Raw genomic sequence first — 20085 nt, 5'->3', positions numbered from 1 at the left:
TTGCTTTTTTATTTTTATTTTTTAAAAAACCTCCCCACTACATGCACATTTATCATTCAATATTTCATATTATAAGTTCTTAATTTGCTTGGGGGGGGGGGCAATTTTTTTCCTGCAGTCAGGGACAAGGACTGCTAGTTGTCTGCCAATTCTATCCTCTTGCATGGCAGAGTCCTCCTTTCCCCCCAAGATATGCTTCTCAGAACGGAATGAATGTCTAGGCTACAATGCTCAGCCATGCCTTTTCAAACTTTTCGCCTCCTAAGAGGCAACCTATATCAAAGTAAGAATATGGGGGGAAAGCCCTACTAAACTGAGTTTCTTGGGAAAATGTCATGAAATGAGGAAGTAAAAAATACAGAGCAGTGCTGGTTGCATTTTAGGGATCCGTGCTTGAAGCAGATATCTCCTGAGACACTTAAAAACCTCTGAAAAACAGTTTGGCCATGACTGAAATGTAACCAAAAGAAGTAGGGTCAATGCAGTGCTGAAGAAGAGCAGCCATTCCAAAATCCCACTTTCCCTGGCTCATTTCCCAAAATCTCCAAGAATTTCCCAACCTCCAGATGGCAACTCTAGCCCCAGGCATTAGCAGCTTTGCAATTACTCACAGCTTTCCATAATTTTATCTTGTCTAAACAGGTCCTGCTAAACTGATGGCTAGAACCCAAAGTGCAGCAATGTTCTATAATATTTTTTTCAAATACCACTGCTAAGAAGAGTAGTTTGCATTACAGTAGCATTTCAAGGGGCCTATCTGGTCAGAACCTTTTGAGATAGGCTGTTCCAGTAGCAGTTAACCAACTTCTGATTTACAATCTTAATGGCAGAGAGCCTCAACAACTCACGCGGGCACTTCCGGGTTTTCTTGAACTGGCTGTAGATGAGCTGCATCTTGTCAAGGCATGCCTCCATCTTCTGGATGCTGAAGAACCAGGTTATGAATCCAATTGTAAGAAAGTAAGAAACAAAATAATCAGGAAAGTCACTTCATAAACTAGAGGGGAGGGGGGCTACAGCAAATTAGAACTCCCAGTGAACCACAAGGACTGATCCAGTAGGGAACAGGCAGGAGAAATGATAGGTCCCAAAGTAAGCATCATAGATAGATCTTGGTATGAAGAGATGGTTGGTCAGCACAATGAGATGTAGATTCTCTCTCCTTTCCCCACCATTCTAAATTCTAGTACACAAGCAGAAAACGTGTCTATCACCCTTCTACAGTGGCTGACCCATTTTCATAGGAAAGTTTATGGTAGATAGTAAGCAGGATTTATTGGCCATGATATTATTAGTTTTGGTTTCATCCTGCATAAATTACTGATCTGCCTCTGGGCTATCACACAAATTATCATCTCAAAAACAGGGTATAGAATGGATACCCTCTAGCATTTTAAGAGCTAAACTACTAATTCAGAACAAATATGAACATCATGGAGAAGGGTTCTTCCCAACATGTAGAAAGTATTTTAACCGGAAGAGCATTCAAACATATGACTTTCCGAAGACCTCCAGTATAAAGTGGTACACACCTCTGGGATAAGTCTAACAACATCCTGTTATTTCTAACCCTTCTACAAAACTCTACTATCTGTTACTCACTATTTATTTGTCTGCCATATCCTTCGTCATTATCACTGCACCTGTTCCATTACAATCTCCCCCCATAGGATGGTTTATTAATGATGACTTAAAGGAAGTGAGAGATGGCATTGTGCAGGAATGCTGGGAGGTAAGTACAGGTAGAAGGCACAGGAAATGAGAAAAGACTGAGTCATTTGAAGGCACAAGAGAACTCCAGGCAGCTCAAGGGGATGGAGCTAGAAAAGCAAGCATCAAATGCTATGAGAACCAACAGAGAAGAGAAAGCTTAAGGACATGGAGGCTTTGAAGATAAGTGGTGTTTTGATGGACCCCAGAAGGGACAGGAAGTTGGAAAGTATACCTTCAACCTATGATGTAACTGAAGCTAAGATACTGACCAGGTTGGTTTGCTATCTTCACACATTTTTTTTGTCAAGGATAAAAGGTATATCACTGTAAACTTCTTGAAGGAAAAGCAGAATTAAATGAGGATGGATAGACAGGCAGATTTGACAACTGTGGTGGGAAAACCAATGATTTTGTCAGCAGAGACCGAGAGAGGAGGCCGACATAAGTACAACAAGAAAAAGCCAGAGAAGCAGAAGCTGCGGTAGTAAAGGCAAGAGATGACCCAAACATGAGCCAGAGTTTTGCTAAAGGAGTAGAGAGAAAGGGAGATATTTTGTGGATGTTGTGGACTGAAGTACTTGTGGATTGAACATGAGGACCAAAGGAGACATAAGGTGCAAGTGTAAAACTAAAGTGTTGTGCTTGATGTTCAGGTTGATGGTTTTAAGGTGTATCTGAAGGGAATTTCTAGCATTCCTTTTTCAGAATTTTGGCTCCAAGTTTGAAACATAAGAAATAGTGTTTCAGAAAAGAAGGCATTATGAACTGGGGTTTTCACACTAAACTGCCCTCTCTCTCCCATGAACAATACTGTCTAAAGCTACTCACATTTGCCGGGCAGACCAGCAGAAGATCAAGATATGCTGTACAAGGCTGCCAATGATTGTGACAATCAGCAAGATGAATCTGCTTGCATACACACCAATAACTAAGGCTCTTGTAACACCTGTTGCTATGGTGATGGTTGTTTCTTAAGCAGCTACTATAGCAAAGGGCTTCAAATAACAGCAATTCAGTTACTCACTGGAATTTCCCTCCTGGTCTGATTGAAGTTTTAAGCTTATAAGCAAAGGGCTGGGATCCCATCTTGCCCAAAGCAGGGTTATGCTTTATAAAGCCCTGCTTCCTGGCCACACCCACACAAGGTGCTTATATTAATGATGCTTTGAAGTGTTCGAAATGCTCCACAAACATTTTGTTGTAAGTTTTAAACAAAACTTCATCAAAAAGCATTACACTAATTATCATATTTTAACATCATCCATCCTTAAGGAGTTCAGGATAGCTTACATGGTTCTCCATTTCATACTTTATCTTCACAATAACTTTGCAAAGGAAGTTTGTCTGAGACAGTGTGATGACCCAACCAGCTTAATAGCAAGGTGAGGATGTGAACCTGCCTCCCAGATCCTAGTCCCGTGGTGGCGAACCTTTGGCACTCCAGATGTTATGGACTGGGAATTGTAGTCCATAACATCTGGAATGCCAAAAGTTCGCCACCACTGTCCTAGTCTAACTTTCTTGGCATAACACTTCTCTTTCAGTTGATCCTTAGCAATCAAACCTTGGTGGGATGACAACACTGATTACATAGCTTTTCTGAAAAGGGTACAGCTGGCATACCAAGTTCATTTGCAAAATATATTGCAAACCACTGATACCCACTGAGCACCAAAAGATAAGCCTGAATCTAAGAAGAAGCCCCAAACTGTGAACCTGCTCTTAGGAGGGAATGTTATTCTGTCCACAATATGTGATAATTCACCATTGTGCTCCAAAGAACTCTCAATTAACAGCAACATCTAGTTTGGATTGAGCTTCAGTTTATTAACTCTCATTCAGGCCACAATCTTGTTTAGGACATCCACCTCTCCTTAGAAGAAAAGAGGAAATAGAGGTGAACATCACAAATACGCTGATGGCACCACACACCAAATCCCATCAATTTTAGCAGTTTCATGTATATGCTAAAAAGGGCTGGAGGCACAGTTGAATCTTGTACACAATACAGTCCCAGAGCACAACTAATAGGGGAGCTAAATTCCCTGAGCATCATCTCTTGGAATCTGTTTTCTAAGATAGAACTGGCATCAAATTATTGTTTACCATTAAGGAGCCCAAACTGAAGGGGAAAAAAATTGTGAATAGTGAATAATTAGATTTATCAGAGCGGTCCTTTAGGAATGGTCTCACAAATGCCTCACCACTCCTTCCTCAATAAAAGATTGGAGCTCTGTGAATGCAACTGGCCACTCCACATGAGTTCAATATAGTCAGTCAAAAAGGCAAGGATTTAACCAAAACATTGTGAGACAAATCTCTCCAAGTGTCCTGCCAACATCCCATATTATCTGAGCTGCTCTTTAGACTTTTTGTGGATTGTTTTATGATGCTGTCTAAGGCAAACTAAATATAAGATGCATTGTAATCACATCTTTGATTAAACTCCAGCCACTGGGGATACATATTGCAGTCTTTGACTGACTTTTCTGTCTGAAAATCTCAGACAGTTCCGGTCTTTGCTGATACCTTAACGCTGTCCTTAGAGATCCATAATCCAGAGAAATGGTATCCTTTATACTACATATGTCTTGAGACTAGGAGAAAAGCATCCTTCAGTCTTAATATCCACCACTCCATCACTGGATGGTAGCAAATTTCCCATATAAGTTAAGGGCCCGCAAGGAAAAAAGGAAAATAAGCTGCTTAAGAATGCAAAAAAACACAGCACCAACACCTGTGAGCAATTTCACCTGAGCTCATTGGCCTGATATGGAAGTTGTCTTCTGGCCAAGAACATACAAGGGGGCTATTTATTTATTTATTGTTTCAATTTGCTATGCATACAGCATTGTTTCAACTACTTCATGTTCATGGATCAAGTGCTCATTTTCAAGTGCTAGGATAGATGCTTATTTAGCATGAAAACCAGAGATTCTCAATGATATGGAAAGCTCATAGTCGTTAAATTAACACAATGTTGTATGCAGATCTATGCTTTTCATCGCAGGCCACTCTTTTGCATGTTACAGTAAGAGTTGTTTTGTTGTTGGCAAAACCTTCAATTGATATAACTTGCCCGTAGCTGATTGCAAGTTAATGAACATTGGCTGTTCGATAAGAATCCAAAATTTAGGAACGTAGGACTTCCGGTCATGCTGCAGACTCTGCCTCACCCGTGAGATGGTTGCTCCGGGACTATTCCTGCCTTTTGAGTGAAATTCCCTCTTTTGGCTCTGCAATGAGCTGAAGAGGAGATTTTTTTCCCTTCCGGAGAAAGGAGGGAAGACGAGAAGCATTTGTTTGCTTCATAACGCTTAGCTGGCGGCAGTAAAGAGGCTCTTTCGGTAGCCCGACCAGGGAGTTTTCCTTTCACACCAGCTATGGAGGCGTTTCCAGACGAGGCTTGAATGGGCTTTGCAGAGGGACAGCATGACTTTCAGCAACATCATGAAGGCTAGCAAGTAACAAATAACAAAATACAGAGGCTGGCGAAGCTTTTAAAAGGCGGGCAATAATTTAAAAGTTTGGTTGAACTATATGTAAATGCCGGGGACGAGCTTATGAGACTCAAGAGGGCTGACGCGACCGGCAAGGAGTTAACTGAGAGGAGGAGTTTTGTATAATTCCAGGAAGCAGTGAAAAAACAACAGAGAACTAACTGCAGGGCAATATAAGTCAAGGAGATTTGTGATTACAATGTCAACAATGCCACCTAAACGGAAAAATAGTGTTTCTGACAAATCTGACCCTGATAATAAGATGGATCAGGTACTAGAAAAGATGTCAGCAATGCAAAAAGAGAATTTGGAGTACTTTTCCCGCCTGGAATTAAAGCTATCTGGTATTGAAAATAAATTCCAAAAGCTAGATAGTGAAATTACCCAGATGAAAACAGATCTATCCAAACTGAGAGAAACTGAGGAGAAAGTGAACAGACTGAATCTTGAAGTGAGAAAATTACAAGATGCCCAGGAAAAAGCTAATCAGAAATTTGTAGATTCAGAAACTGAAATGGAAAGACTGGCTAATCAAATGGCCCTTGTTGAATTGAGGCAGAAATCTAATATATTAAGATTTAGAGGTGTAATAGAAGAAGAAGGAGAAAATGTTGAGAAAAAAATGCTATACCATCTATCTAAGTATGTGGACACAGAAGAGGATGTGCTAGAGGAAGACATAACAAAAATAATAAGGGTCAATACTAAGACAAGAGATGAGTTTAAAAGAGAAAGAGATATTCTAATTTTTTTTTCCAGAAGTAAAACAAGAGAAGAAATTCTCAAGAAAAATGCAAAAGGGAAAATGAAGATCAAAGATAAAGAAATACTTATTCTCAAAGAGATCCCAGGACGGATTCGCCAAAAAAGACGTGACTACTTCTTCCTAACAGATGTCTTAAAAAGAAATAATATCAGGTTTATGTGGGAAGAATTGGAAGGTTTAAGAGCAACATTTAATTCCAGGACTTATAGAGTGACATCGGTTCAGCAGGCACAAGAATTTTTAAATAGGCTTCAGCAAGACTATAAAGGTATTCTTAATAAGGTTAGTAAGTCGGTCTATTTTGCAATTTATTATTTATTTTTAATTTATTGAGGCAATTTAAAATCTTCTTTAGATATGAAGATAATATCTTGGAATATAAATGGACTTAACTCTCCACAAAAAAGGAAAAGAACCTTCCATCATTTACTTAAAAATAACTTTGACTTAATTTGTTTACAAGAGACCCACGTAAATTTACAGGACCAAAGCTTATTGCGCAATGACAGACTGGGCATGTATTTTGTGTCAGCTAGCTCAAAAAAAAAGAAAGGGGTAGTAATTTATGTTAAAGAACAATATAAACCTAGATTGATTGTTACTGACCCAAAAGGAAGATTTGTAGGGGTTGAAGTAGATTGGTTTGACTACAAAACATTAATTGTTGGGGTTTATGCTCCTAATAACAAAAAAAGTGAATTCTTTACTGAATTGTTAAACCAGCTGCAGGATTTGAATTATAAGAGTATTTGTTTTATGGGTGACTGGAATGGGGTCATATCACCGCATTTAGATAAAACCTCTTTGAGAAAGGATAAATCTACTCACGGAAAACTTCCTAGAACCTTCTTTGAACTATGTGATTATTTTAATGTTGAGGATCTATGGAGGACAAGATATGGAAATGCAAAGGAATATACTTTCTATTCCAAATTTTTTGGTACTCACTCCAGATTGGACATGTATATTGGATCTAAAGATTTGATTGTGGCTACTGAGAAAGTTTCAATAGAACCCAAAACACTATCTGATCATAATCCTGTTATATGGAATATTAATAAGAGGAACAAGTCAAGGTACTGGAAACTAAATGACTATTTGCTTAAAAAACCTGATATTATTATGAAAGGGAAAAAGGACCTAAAGGAATTTATCCAAATAAATAAGACAGAAGAAATAAGTATAAATACAGTATGGGAGACATTAAAAATCTACATGAGAGGTTTCTTTGTGAAAGAAAATAGTATACTTAAGAAAAGGAGAAATAAATATGAGGAAGAATTAAGAATGGCAATAAGGGACAAAGAGAAACAACTTGAAAATGATCCTAAGAATAAAACTTTTATAAGAGAGCTTAATGATTTGCAAAACCTAATAGCGACATTGTACACTCAAGAAATGGATAAAAAGTTAACTTATGCCAAAGTAAACTCTTTTGATCAGGCCAACAAACCAGGTAAATGGTTAGCCTTCAAGTTAAGACAAGAAAATAGAAATAGATATATAGCTAAGGTGGTTGATAAAGGCAAGAGTTATACAAAACAAGATGAGATTATGAACAGGTTTGTAGAATTTTATTCTTCATTATACCAATCAACTGACGTGGATAAGGTTCAGCAAATTAACTACATTAAAGAACACTGTAAACTTAAAATATCACAAGATCAAAGGGAACAATTAAACAAAGAAATAACAGAAGAGGAAGTAAAAAATCAGATCAGTAAATTAAAGTTAGGAAAGACTCCAGGACCTGATGGAATTACAAGTCTTTTCTATAAGAAATTTGAAGATGAAATAACACCATTATTAGTAGAAACTATGAACAATATACTTAAGACTAGACAAATACCTTGTTCCTGGCGTGAAGCGGTCATTTCTTTAATACTTAAGGAAGGATTGGACCATACCAATGTTAAGAACTTTCAGCCAATCTCCTTACTCAACACCGATTATAAAGTTTACGCAGCTATTTTAGCTGCAAGAATTAGAGAAATATTAAAAGAGATAATTGGTGGAGATCAAAATGGTTTTTTGCCAACTAGATACCTGAGAAATAATGTTAGAACTATAGTGAACATGGTGGAATATCTCCACAAACAAATTAATAAAAAAGCATTAATTATGTTTTATGATTTGGAAAAGGCCTTCGACAACCTAAACTGGAGTTATCTCAATATGTTATTGAATCAAATAATTGGCCCTGGTAACTTTCAGAGTTGGGTAGGATCTATTTATTGCTCCCAACTAGCAAAACTTAAAATCAATGGTGAACTCTCCCAGTTAATTCATATAAAAAAAGGAACCAGGCAGGGGTGCCCTTTGTCCCCCCTGCTGTTTGTCCTAGCTATTGAAATATTGATCCAAAATATAAAATTAGACAAATCAATTAAAGGAATCAAAGTAAATAATTTTGAATACAAAATAAAAGCTTTTGCTGATGATTTGGCGGTGATGATTGAAGACCCACTAAGATCATGTAACTCTTTAAAATCTACTTTCCAAAAATTTAGTACAGTTACTGGTTTGAAGGTTAATGAGGAAAAAACCAAAATTATGGCATTTAACTTGCCAAAATCTGAAGAGAATAAAATTAGTGCTTTAACCAATTACCAGCTTGTCAATGAAGTAAAATATTTAGGAATCAATTTAGCCAAACAAAATATTCTACTCTTTTCCAATAATTATACCCCCCTTTGGAAAGATATAAAGAACAATCTTAAAAAATGGGGAAAATTGAAATTATCCCTACTAGGAAGAATTGCAGCAGTTAAAGCAAATGTACTCTCCAGGATGATTTTTTTTATTTCAATCAATTCCCATAATAATAACTAATAAATTTTTCTCAGAATGGAAAAAAGACATTCTACATTTCATTTGGGAAGGTAAAAAACCGAGAATAAAGTATAAATGTCTTATTGATCATACAGAAAGGGGGGGGGGGGCTTGGTCTACCAGATTTAAAACTGTACTACTATGCAGCCACCCTGGTGTGGTTTAAAGACTGGATGATGCTTGAAAATAGCAAAATATTAAATTTAGAAGGCTTCGATCTCCATTTTGGCTGGCATTTTTATTTATGGTATTCCAAAGGCAAACCTTTTAGAGAATTTACAAACCATTACTTTAGGAAAGCTATTTTGAAGGTTTGGTTAGATTACAAAAGGAAAAATATTGTGCAAACTCCCAATTCTGACTTCTTTTCTGAATGAAATTTTGGGGCTCCAACAGGAGGGGGAAAGAGAAAATAATACTCTATGAATGGAAGTCCTCGTACCTACAGAAATGCTAGTCAGGATTTAACTCATTATTGCCGAACAGAATATTGCCGAGAGAATAATCAGTTCTTCCTGGGTACAACTTATTACGTCACTTGTGGATGAGTAACACAACTTCTCTCCCCTTCCTCTCCCAATCCCTGGGGTTGGTTTGGCCACTGTAAGACTTGGAGGGTGTGATTTTGGACAGTGGAGAGCAATAATCTAGTGTCACAGGAAGGCAACAGAAACAAACAAAAAAAGATGCTCCCGTATCAATTGATTCAGCAATCAGCTACTCAATGATAAGAGGACAGAAACAGCGGAAGCTGTTCTGGCTCACCTCCCCCAGCCCCATGACTGCTATATTTCCTTGTATTTTTAGCTGATGATTTTGACAATAGAAAACTCACTCAGTTGTCAGGATGTATATATTTATAAAACATGTTTTATGTACTTCAAACTCTTGACAATTCCATTTTACTTACCTCTTATCATCTTTCAATTGACTCCTTCTCTTTTCTACCTCAGATAAAACACACCGTACAATTGCTTGATATTCAGAAATGCTGTGGGAACATCTGGAAAGATCTTCAGCAACCTGGGTCATGAAAGACAGCATTTAGATTGGGGGCAGGGGGGTCCTACTGTAGGCCATTACTTATGTTTTAGGACTTTTCACGTATGCTTCAGAAAAACATGAAAAGGTTTTGGTGCCATTTAAAATATGAAGTTTGAATTGTTTGGGTGAACTTTTAAAGCCCTAATTCTGCATTGAACACAGCATTTGAGACAGTTACAGTGGAGGAATCAGTTAAAATTCACTTTTTACCAGTTAGTAAAAAACGTTTTTAAAAAGAAAAGGAAAAGCAGATGCAGTGACAAATTCTTCAAACCCACCATTTCTTTGCATCTATTTATCAGAGGCCCAGACTAGTCATCACAAACAAAGGCCTGGACATAGGAATTTACAGCAAAAAGTACAGTCACCTGCAGCAAGGCTCCTTTCTAGAACGCAGGGTTGGGGGAAATGCTGGACCACATGAGAAGAACTGGCCTGGGGAGGTGCCACAGGATGCGTCCTCCCTCATGGCCTGAGTTTCATCTCCGCAGCTTAGAGGAATTCCACGTTAGCCCAAAGTTCCCTCTGCTTCCGATGCTTCCCACCCAACCATGTGAGAGCAAGGGCAAGTGAACCATTCTGAACACTTGAAACATGCACAAGTATGACGTCTTTTAATGGTCACGACTTGTTACTTCAAACTATGGATACATCCTGTTGTTTGAACTTTTCTGCCAGTAAAAGAGTACTTCTGCCAGTTTGGGAAGGAAATTTTCATCAGTTTTCCGCTGTCCCTGAATGCCTTGACATCACGCCCAGCTCCATTCCTGGAGATTCCCTGAGCTTCACTGACAGAAAAGGACACTCACTAATCCAACTGCTATTAGCAGCATATCATGAGAGCAACTCACAGACTGAAGTCTTGATTTTATTTCAGCCAACTCTTTGACTTCAGGAGCCTCACAGTCTCCAGCAACCGTTTCATACCTGTAATTGTATGAAAAGTACAGTTTTAATTCAGATGGACTGGCTTCACTCTGGATTTTCCTATTTTCATAGACATCTTTTTGCAGATACCAACAGATGTGGTTTTTTAAAAGTTTCAAACTAGCATTGTTGGGGGTTGAATTTGGGAAGAGTGAATGTGCCTTTTATGTAGTGATGTCACCAGAATTAACCAATAGCTTTAACTATCCACACAGCACCCCTGACTGCAATGAATATTTTAGCAAGTGATTGAGTGTGCACTTGTGTAAAGATTGCACATTTTCAGACAGCAAAAAGTTATTTGCAACCTAAGTTCCAGTTTGGAAAAAGAAATCTGGATCCACATGCTATACAAGGGAAAACAAAAGTAGGACTTTGGCATCTGAGATGGAACACAAGTGTAGGTGAAACAGACTCACAAGTTGGGACAAAATGCAAATAAATGGGCATCTGAATTTGGGAGATGAAAACATCCAGAACACTAATGAGAAGTGAACAGCAATGTGGAAATGGTCTAACTGGGAAAGTGAAGGCAGAATACGTATCAAGCTGATTTTTGGCGTATGATGTCACAGAATAATTATGGGTTATAAAGTCTTCATCCTCCTTCATGAATGGGTTTTAATATTTTAATACGTGGTAAGATTCCTCCCTTTCCATCCCCACCCCCCTCACATGCATTTATCCAAAGCTCAAAATGGCAGTGCCAGTCTCTAATTTCATTTCTGCGGCTTCATTATTTTACTGTACCATTTAATAGAGAACATAAGAAATTTTAAATGGAAAGAGTAGCTAGGCTACACTCTTGGGAAGCCAGGATTCATATGCATATCTCTCATGTCACTGTAGATGCCCCTTTTACAAGAAAAGCAAGGAGCTTATTGCTTCATTTCACTGAATTCTATCCCAAGTCTTCCCTTGGTCTTAATGCACACAGAATGGCCATAAACAGTAGAGGCTCTTGCATTTCTAGAATGTATTACCAATTTAGAATATGCTTCCTGGGATGGAAAAATCTGATCCCTAAAGGCTCCAGGGTGACTTTCCATGTTCCTGATTCAGTGGTGTACTACACAGAAATAAACAAGTGGGAAGAGTCTCAAGGATATACATATATATCTTAATGTAGAACTATCCTACATGTGAACTGCAAGCCACACTAGTCTATTTCAGTTGTGAGCAGAAGATGGGGAAGGACCAGCACATGCTCACATGGTGGAATTGGTGGGGTAGAAAACTACTCCTAATCTTGAGATGAGAGATGACTGGACAAGAGCATAATAGATCAGAATCTGCCTTGGAAAAAGTCTCCAGAGTTGTGAAACTTTTTACAGAAAAGCAGTGAAATCTTGTGAGAGTCAAACTGGAGGAAGGGAGAGATGGAGAATTAAGCTGCTCTTGTTAGTGAATTTAGGTGCTCCCTTTCTTCCCTGCAACAGCTGCCTTCCAATCAGGTTTGCTCAGCTGACAGATGCTAGAGATGAAAACCAATTATACACTGGTGCTTGGCTGCACAGCGCGGGTACAGTTCCTGCAGGCAGAAATTTCTGTACTGACTCCATCCAAGTTGCAGAACAAAGGATTCTGGAAGCCCCACAGTTAGTGAGAGTGTGGAAATCCCAGTGTTTCCCTCTCAGTTTGGGGGTTCACTCTTTCTGAGTTGCTCCCCCACCAAAAGCCAAGATCGAAGGTTGCTGTTTTTGTTTTTTAGCCCTTTAAACATGATGTTGATATTTCTTATATCAATATTATGCAGGCTGCTTTCATTACTTTTGTATTTTTAGGGAAATGCCAAGAATGGGTCCCTGCAAGGAGTGGGGGGAAGGGGGACAAAACAGGAAGAATATCAAAACACAAAACCTAACACACCAATGGCAAAGAATATGCATGAGAAAACCAAACTCCAACCCAGCAGTTGGAATTTCAATAACCTCGTGATAGCTCCAAGGATTTCCCTAGTTTTAGACAATTGACATTTAATATATTGGAAGGACAGCAGAATTCATGCAAACAGTCTACTGCACATAAAGTTCAAGGCTGATGCCAGAATCACACAGTTTACTCCAGGACAATGCTTACAGCAGTAGGGTCTTCATCTCCTGTTGTTGTGAGCAAGCTAGTATTGCTGCCATGGCGTGCCTCTTCTCCAGAATCTGCAGGCATTCTGTCTTCAGGGATTCACTGCAAAAAGGCACAGACCTATGAACTGTTTAAGCTTCAGATCATTTGTACAGAACTGTGCCTCTGCAGTAAGTATCTCTGCATTTTCATATCTATTTCTGCTTAAAGTTGAGACTCTTGATTGTGACAAATTTACTCTGGATGATGCAGAAAGTCAACTGGGCTAACAAAGTGACCACTGCTGAATGTAGTGATTTATCTGTGAGTTATAAACCATCAAGTCGGGATCTCCAAAAAAGTGTAATGGGTGAAAAGAAGAGAATTGGCCTCAGATGAAACATACCCTTCCAGGCCCAAGCAATTTCATTTCATTTGAAAATGTTTAAACTTGACATTCAGCAAGGAACTGGGATAATATTGGCGCTCCCCACAGAATGTCTGCCCTACCTATTGCTTGTGTATTGAAATGAACATTTATGTGCAATTACAACATTTGCAAGGCAACCCAATTCATGCAATTCGTTCATCATGAATTTCTATGGACGCTAACAATGGAACCTATGCACAAAAGGCTCTGTGCATTTAGGCCCTTATCTCTTGCATGTGTGCGTAAACTGGAGTAGGGAAGAATGGCACAATCTCATTCAACACCTCACAGTGAGTTCGATCATAGACAAAAGCTAAATATTTGAGTTTGAGGGGATAAAAATGGGAAAATCAAACAACAGCCAGTCATTAGAAATGTGTTTTGGGGCCAGAAAGCAATGCCTCAGATTAGGCAAGCCAGTGGGAACATTCACTCACCAGGAAAAGACAGAATATGACAGATATTTACATGTGTATTCAATAGGCTGTTTGGGAAACATTAAGTGATGTGATTTAAGTGATTAAGTGATGTGACATCACATTAAGTGATGTGATTTAAAGTCCGAGCAATCTTAACTGGTTGCAGAAATATAAAATATGCCCAGTTCTCTAATTTACAAAGCACCAACAAAGGGCATTTTACTTACCTCATCCAATACAAGCCTCTGAGAACTAGTTCCTGGCCCTGCAGAAGTGACCGTGCTACCCTCAAGGTGTAGTAAGTTGCACTCACAACATCCTGGAATACAAATAAAAAAGGGGATGTGACTGTGCTATAAATACCATTTCAAGACCAGCTAGATGAATAGGAAGAGCTGTGGCTCACTCACAGAGCATATTCTTTGCATGTTCCAGTTAAAGGATGTCAGACAGCAGAGCTTGGGAAATACCCCTTGTAACATATATTGCTACTTAAGCTCATTTTGACCTTAGAATGTTTCAAGACTAAAAAGTTACGGGAGACTGCAGCCTGTTTGGCAAGAGAGAACTCCTGGACATTCTTAACCCGAAGGCAACTAGTGCTGAGGAGAGAACTGTTTGGAATGCTGGAGTGAACGGGTTATTCTGATATAGATCCATGCTCTGGAGGCTGAGGGCCAGTTCTGTGAGAGCTGAGCAACTTGGAGTAAAGGCCAATAAGGGCAGATTTCTGTGAAGGAATCTGTGCCAAATTTCTGTAGTTAACCATTACACAGAAACCCTAATTAATCACACTGGTGACTTGGTTTCGTTTCTCTGAGAACTCACCCAGATATGGGGCAGTGAAACTCCTGAGGATGGTGGAAGTGTAAACAGAGTAAGGGTTAGGTTTTCTAGGGGAAAATCACAAGTCCTTCTCTGGTAAGCACCGTGTGAAACAGATGTCTCCGCTAAGGGAGATAGTCTAGTAGTTTAGGACCTTTGTCGGTTACACTTAACTGAAGTGAGGTCAGCACTGGAATTACAAGTTTCTTAACAGAAAAAGAAACACCTCCTCAAAATTAGGATTTTTTTTCTAAGTGACTGTAACAAACTTGAAGGTACTGGAGTTAGTGCCTACCCTTGTAACAGCCATTTAAAGATATTGAAACATCTTGAAAATAAGTATCTTCTCTGAACCAGCTTCTTGTATATACATATTAAAGTGATTCCTGGCTTAAAACCCTTCCTGATTTACTTCAATTCCCTTGTAAATAAATACCTAAATCTTTGTTTGAACTCTACATGCCTCTGGTGCCAATTTAATATTTCTCTGACTGGCAGGAATAGATTAACACAGAGCTACCCATCTTCCTGAATGTAAAGTGCCTTGTGGGAGGGGGTAATCTCATACCTCTCTCTGCCTGAGACTCTGAAGAGCTCTTGCCTATCAGAGTAGATAACACTAAGCTAGATAAATAAATGGTCTGATCTAGTACAAGGTTGCTTCATGCAGCCATGTGTTGGTATTGTGACCTGTTGACTTTCCTGGACATCAGCTTTTTTTAAAAAAATGGATGCTGTCATGGATTCCAGGACTTTGCTAATGTGTAACTAAGTAGAACCAACCTGAAGGAAAACTGACAGTATTTAAAGCTTTCTGTAAATCAAGTTAGTTGTAACCTCTTGCCAGGGACCAATGGGTCCAAATTTGATAACAGTGTATAAAATGGAACAGCAACATCACTCTGTCAATAGGTGCCTGATTTTGAAACTTTCCTGTTTTCTCTTTGTGACAATGCCAAACAACCTAGTTCTAATAATTTTTTCTAGCTTTTAAAAACTGTTCATAAGTCTCTGGTGCCAAATAATTTCTGACAAGGAGTAGAGTGTGGTAATACAGTGGCACTCTACACCTTTCTGGGAAGGTCTTTAGAACAGAATAGAAAAAGTCCAATTTATTTTATATAAGTTAAAGGTGGAACAAGATGTGTTATATAACATCACTCACAGCTGTGCTCATAAAGTAAGGGCTACTCAGTTCCTGATAGAACAGACTGATTATTTGGGGGGGGGGGGAGGGGAACTTTCCTCAGTGCTTTAGAAAGTGTAGGGTCATCCCTGATGTGTATGATCCAAATCAGACACACATACAATGCACAGAAAGCAAGAGTACAGAGGATGGGGACTCTGGAATGAAAGTGTGACCAAGGATGTAAGAAGAATGCTAGATTGGAAGGGACTGGCAATGCAAATAAATTCCCTCCTGCTCTTTCCCTGGGGTAAGACAAATAAATCCATACCATAGGAAAATGTATGAACAAAAGTAAGTATGGAGAGCAGAAAGAGGAGGAAAGGAAATAATTCCTGCACTGGGGATGCTTTTTCTTTCTAGATACAATACAATCCATATCCAGAAGCAATGAACTTTGGAATACCAGGGAAAGGTGGTTGTATTTTCCTGTCCTGCTACTAAATTTCTGGGGGACTTCTGGTTCGTCACTATTTCAAATAGAATACTGGAACAGGTAAATCTTTGGTCCGATAAAGCAGTCAGCTTAACTTGCACCTATCCTGAAGGAGAGACAGAGGTGGCTAAAACATGAGACAAGATTGATTTGGGCAGCGTTTTCCACTCCACTCCTGTCACTTGACGTAACCACACTCAGTTTATCTTTTTCTTTCTGACCACAGACTTTGGCTCCAAAGCAGGCAGTCTATGTATAAGCTTTGGGTGAGCAAAGATACATTGATGCATAGAGTTAAAGAGAGAAAAAGCACTTCCGTAATCAACCTGCTTACTTATCTATTGCCACCTTTAATTCATCAGAGGAAAAGAAAGGTTAAAACATTCTAAATAAATGACTTCTTGAGTTTTGAGCATCAAGAACTGGATGATGGATATAAATCTTTGATCTCCATATTGCCCAGGTGAAAAATAAATATCCAAATGGTTTAAGGTCTTTTTCAGCCTGAAACCAACATATACCTTTGCTGTACTGCAGTCTGCTATGACATCAACTTGTGGGAGAAACTTTGGAAACTCCAAAGTCGCTGCAGAAACAAAGGGGGGGAAAAGAAAGGTAAAAGAATTCCACAGCAATATTAAAATAATAACAAACAGGAAAACAGAGTAGTGTTACATGTGTTTGTAATTTCGATGGTTTGGCTATTTCCCAGGATCTTCTTGCCATCATTGATGCATACAAATCTGGGAGTCTCCCATCCAAACTAGGGCTGACTTTGCTCAGCTTCCAAGATCTGACCAGATCAAGCTAGCCTGGGTTATCCAGGTCAGGGTGGCAGACTAAGAGGAGTCATAAAATCCTAACAGGCCTTCTTCTGTTAGAGGAATGGAAAGGAAGAATGAGGGCAAGACTAAAACAAGGAACAAGGTTGGCCAAACCCCAAAAAACTTGCCACACAACAGGAATTGCACAAGGAAGTGTTAATACCAACAATGACTAAAGTGCATATATGCAATATTTACAAAATAACATAATCAGGAATGATTCCATGAGTCCATAAGGTTCTCCCGACCGTAATTCTATAAATATTTCATTCACAGTCCAATGGAAAACATGGAAAAGGCACAGCAACCTGCTGCCAAATTGTACAAGTTCAAAGGAGCAGTAAGGTTCAAAGAAGCAGCAGCAAAATGCCTGCGCGCTGAAGTGCGTTTTTGCTAATCTTCTTCAGTGCATGTGCGTCCTCTTCAGTGCATATGTATAGTATTAATACTTATTTTCATCATTCAAAAATTGCTATATGCTACCAAAGTATGTTGCAAATCATTCACTAGGTGTTATTTCTAGGATTCTTAGTTAATGACAGTCTTGCATGTCATATGAGCGTGCCATCTTGAGTTAATCCTGGTTTATTACCTGATACTTCCCTGGCCATAATGCAGGCCATGTCTATGAAGATGATGCAGAGGAAGGAGTGAAGGATTTAAAAAAAACAGCATTTGTTAAAGCAAACATGATTTGAATGATTGCCTGTTAATCAAATCCTAATTTAACAAACTAATTTAACAAACAAACTAACTAAACTCTGTGATATACCTCTAAAGATGCCAGCCACAGATGCAGGCAAAACGTTAGGAACAAGATCCACCAGAAAACCAAACCCACCAGAACCAAACTAGCCATAGTTTCAAATTATTTTCCAGAAAACCCACCAGAACCAAACTAGCCATAGTTTCAAATTATTTTCCAAACAAGCCACTGCTTTCCTCCATGCTTTGAAACTAAGGACAGGACACTGCTGTGAAAGTGATGTAATGAGCAGCACAGGCAAGATCCGCTTCCTCAGTAAAGATATTGTTGCTGCTGCAGAGCAATGGTGACATCTAGTGCCCAAAATAAGCAATCCACAGATACTGGGGTTCTGTAAAATGGTGTTTTCCAATGTTGAAGCAGCCTGAATGTTGTAGCCTGATCTCAGCAGAGCTCAAAAGCTAAACTGGGTTGGCCAATTAGTGATTGTATGGGAGACCACAAGAACAATTGAGACTGTTATGTAAAGACAGGCAGTGGCAAACCATCTCTGCTCATCTCTTGCCTTGAAATCTCCATAGTCCTGTGATCTCTGTGAGTTGGTTGCAGCTTGATGGCACATCTACTCCATTATAACGGCAACTACTTTTTATACAAATTCGAACAGGGAGAGCTTATTTTAGAGACTAACAGTTTTTAGAATGTTGCACTATGTTGATACAATATGACATGATAAATGTGGTTCCAGTACAGAGTGGAAGAGATCTACAATGCAGTCCTAAATAGAGTTACACCTTTATAAATTCAGAATAGAAGAGGGTAACTCTATTTAGGATTATACTTCTGTTATTTTTTCTGCAACTGATCCCTAAACCAGTGGGGTGGTTTTTCAGAGAAAAGCATATGAGAATCCACATAATAACTATCAATCTATCCCTTGCTGGTAACTTTTTCTAGCTGATGAGACTGAATAACACAAGTTGCAAGTCAACTTATTTTGCACAATGTATTATTTCTGCCATAAATGCAGGTCTGTGACTATCATCATCTTTTTTGGGGGGGATGACTAATGGGAAGTGATCTAATAAAGAAAACACAGTTGTAAATAACTATGACAGGAATGTCGAAATGGCCAAAGAGAACAGCAAGACATGTGACAAGTTATCTATACTCACGATCTCTGTACCTCAGCACCACTGGATCTTCCAGTTCTGTGCTCAACATGATCAGAGGGCAGTTTTCTGTGGTCCTGGGGAAATTATGAGCCTGAAGATTGGGCTTCAATGCATACGAATGACCCTCAAAGAAGTATTCCTGGTGGTTAGCAGCTATATTCGTTTGCCTGAAGACCTCTTCTAGAAATACAGTAGCTCTGAAGAAGACAAAGAGGGAAGAATAATGGATCACTGTTTTCATTTATCTATATATCTACATTTTCATATACCTATATCACTTCTCTGAGATCGTATTAGGAGGGCCCTTACTTTGCAGTTCCTTCTCAGGGCGCCAGATCTCCTGTTCTCACCTCCCACAAATTAGTTAAAGCTTTTTCATTCCAGCAGGTGTTTGAGAGTAAGGCTGAATGCCATTTTTTAACTGAACAGCCTTGGATAGTCTGTCCAATGCTACTTGCAAAACTTTTTTCAAGCTGGAATGAGTTTATTTTATTATTTATATGCTTGTTTCTATATTTATTATGATCCTTACGTGTTATAGGAGTGGATGTAGATCCAGTGCATAATAGCTTGCGACAAAGAGAAGACATGAATTATTGTTCTGTGCAGGATGTCACTGGTTTCCGCAAAAAACTGGTCGAAGCCCCAGCACTGCTTTTGATCAGCCTCCAAAATGTTTGCCAGGATAGGGACAAGTAGTCTTTTCAGTCCACTATAGGGAGCAAATAAGAAAAAGAGTTAAATATTACTCCTATGCACACCCACCCCAGCAGAAGGGGATGACTTTGCATGGCTCAACCCCTGTTTATGCATTACTGCTGTAGAATGGCTGCTGTTTCATAAGGCTGCAATCCACATCACTTCAGTTATGTTTATAGCATGGAATAATGTGACATCATCAGATTCACACAAGTATTACCCACACCAATGCCAGAAGTCATAGCTGAGGAGCAGTGTAAATAGTACCCACACAGCCCTAATAGCCCATGTGATTCTGCTTTCAAATGTTAGCTAGAGGATCTAGTCACAAAGCAATCATCTCCCAATTTTTCTCAGAAACTTAAAAAATGAAGTTTTTTTTAAACAGGAGAAAAGTTAAGATAGCATCCAGATAGGATAACCCTTTAATATAGTTCCTCATGTTGTGGTGACCCCCAGCCCTAACATTTATCCATTTTACAGATGGAAAACACTGATGCAAAGAGTCTTAGGCGATCCCTGTGAAAGGGTCGTTCGACCCCCAA

The 20085-nt window shown here is 39.0% G+C and overlaps 1 protein-coding gene across 5 annotated transcripts in view; it reads right to left on the bottom strand.

Moving 5' to 3' along the window:
* IKBKE (inhibitor of nuclear factor kappa B kinase subunit epsilon) overlaps positions 1 to 20085 on the bottom strand; it is a 50804-nt gene that overhangs the window by 12651 nt on the left and 18068 nt on the right. For 3 of the 5 annotated variants that reach the window (XR_007244685.1, XM_048498905.1, XM_048498907.1), the window contains exons 8-16: positions 19374 to 19553; positions 18842 to 19038; positions 17553 to 17585; positions 16658 to 16722; positions 13917 to 14008; positions 12862 to 12963; positions 10707 to 10782; positions 9722 to 9834; positions 849 to 925 (exon numbers count right to left, since the gene is read on the bottom strand). Coding sequence is in view for 4 of the 5 variants with exons in the window: in XM_048498905.1 (XP_048354862.1) it covers positions 849 to 925; positions 9722 to 9834; positions 10707 to 10782; positions 12862 to 12963; positions 13917 to 14008; positions 16658 to 16722; positions 17553 to 17585; positions 18842 to 19038; positions 19374 to 19553 (935 nt within the window). In the remaining variant the exon portion in view is untranslated. The remainder of the gene's footprint in view (positions 1 to 848; positions 926 to 9721; positions 9835 to 10706; positions 10783 to 12861; positions 12964 to 13916; positions 14009 to 16657; positions 16723 to 17552; positions 17586 to 18841; positions 19039 to 19373; positions 19554 to 20085) is intronic. The other 2 variants (XM_048498908.1, XM_048498909.1) reach the window with 1 other exon arrangement.

This window comes from Sphaerodactylus townsendi, linkage group LG05, assembly GCF_021028975.2.
Source record: "Sphaerodactylus townsendi isolate TG3544 linkage group LG05, MPM_Stown_v2.3, whole genome shotgun sequence".
In the NCBI taxonomy this organism is placed as follows: Eukaryota; Metazoa; Chordata; class Lepidosauria; order Squamata; family Sphaerodactylidae; genus Sphaerodactylus; species Sphaerodactylus townsendi.
Note: the sequence above shows the minus strand (reverse complement) of the source record. Positions and strands in the feature narration are given on the sequence as shown.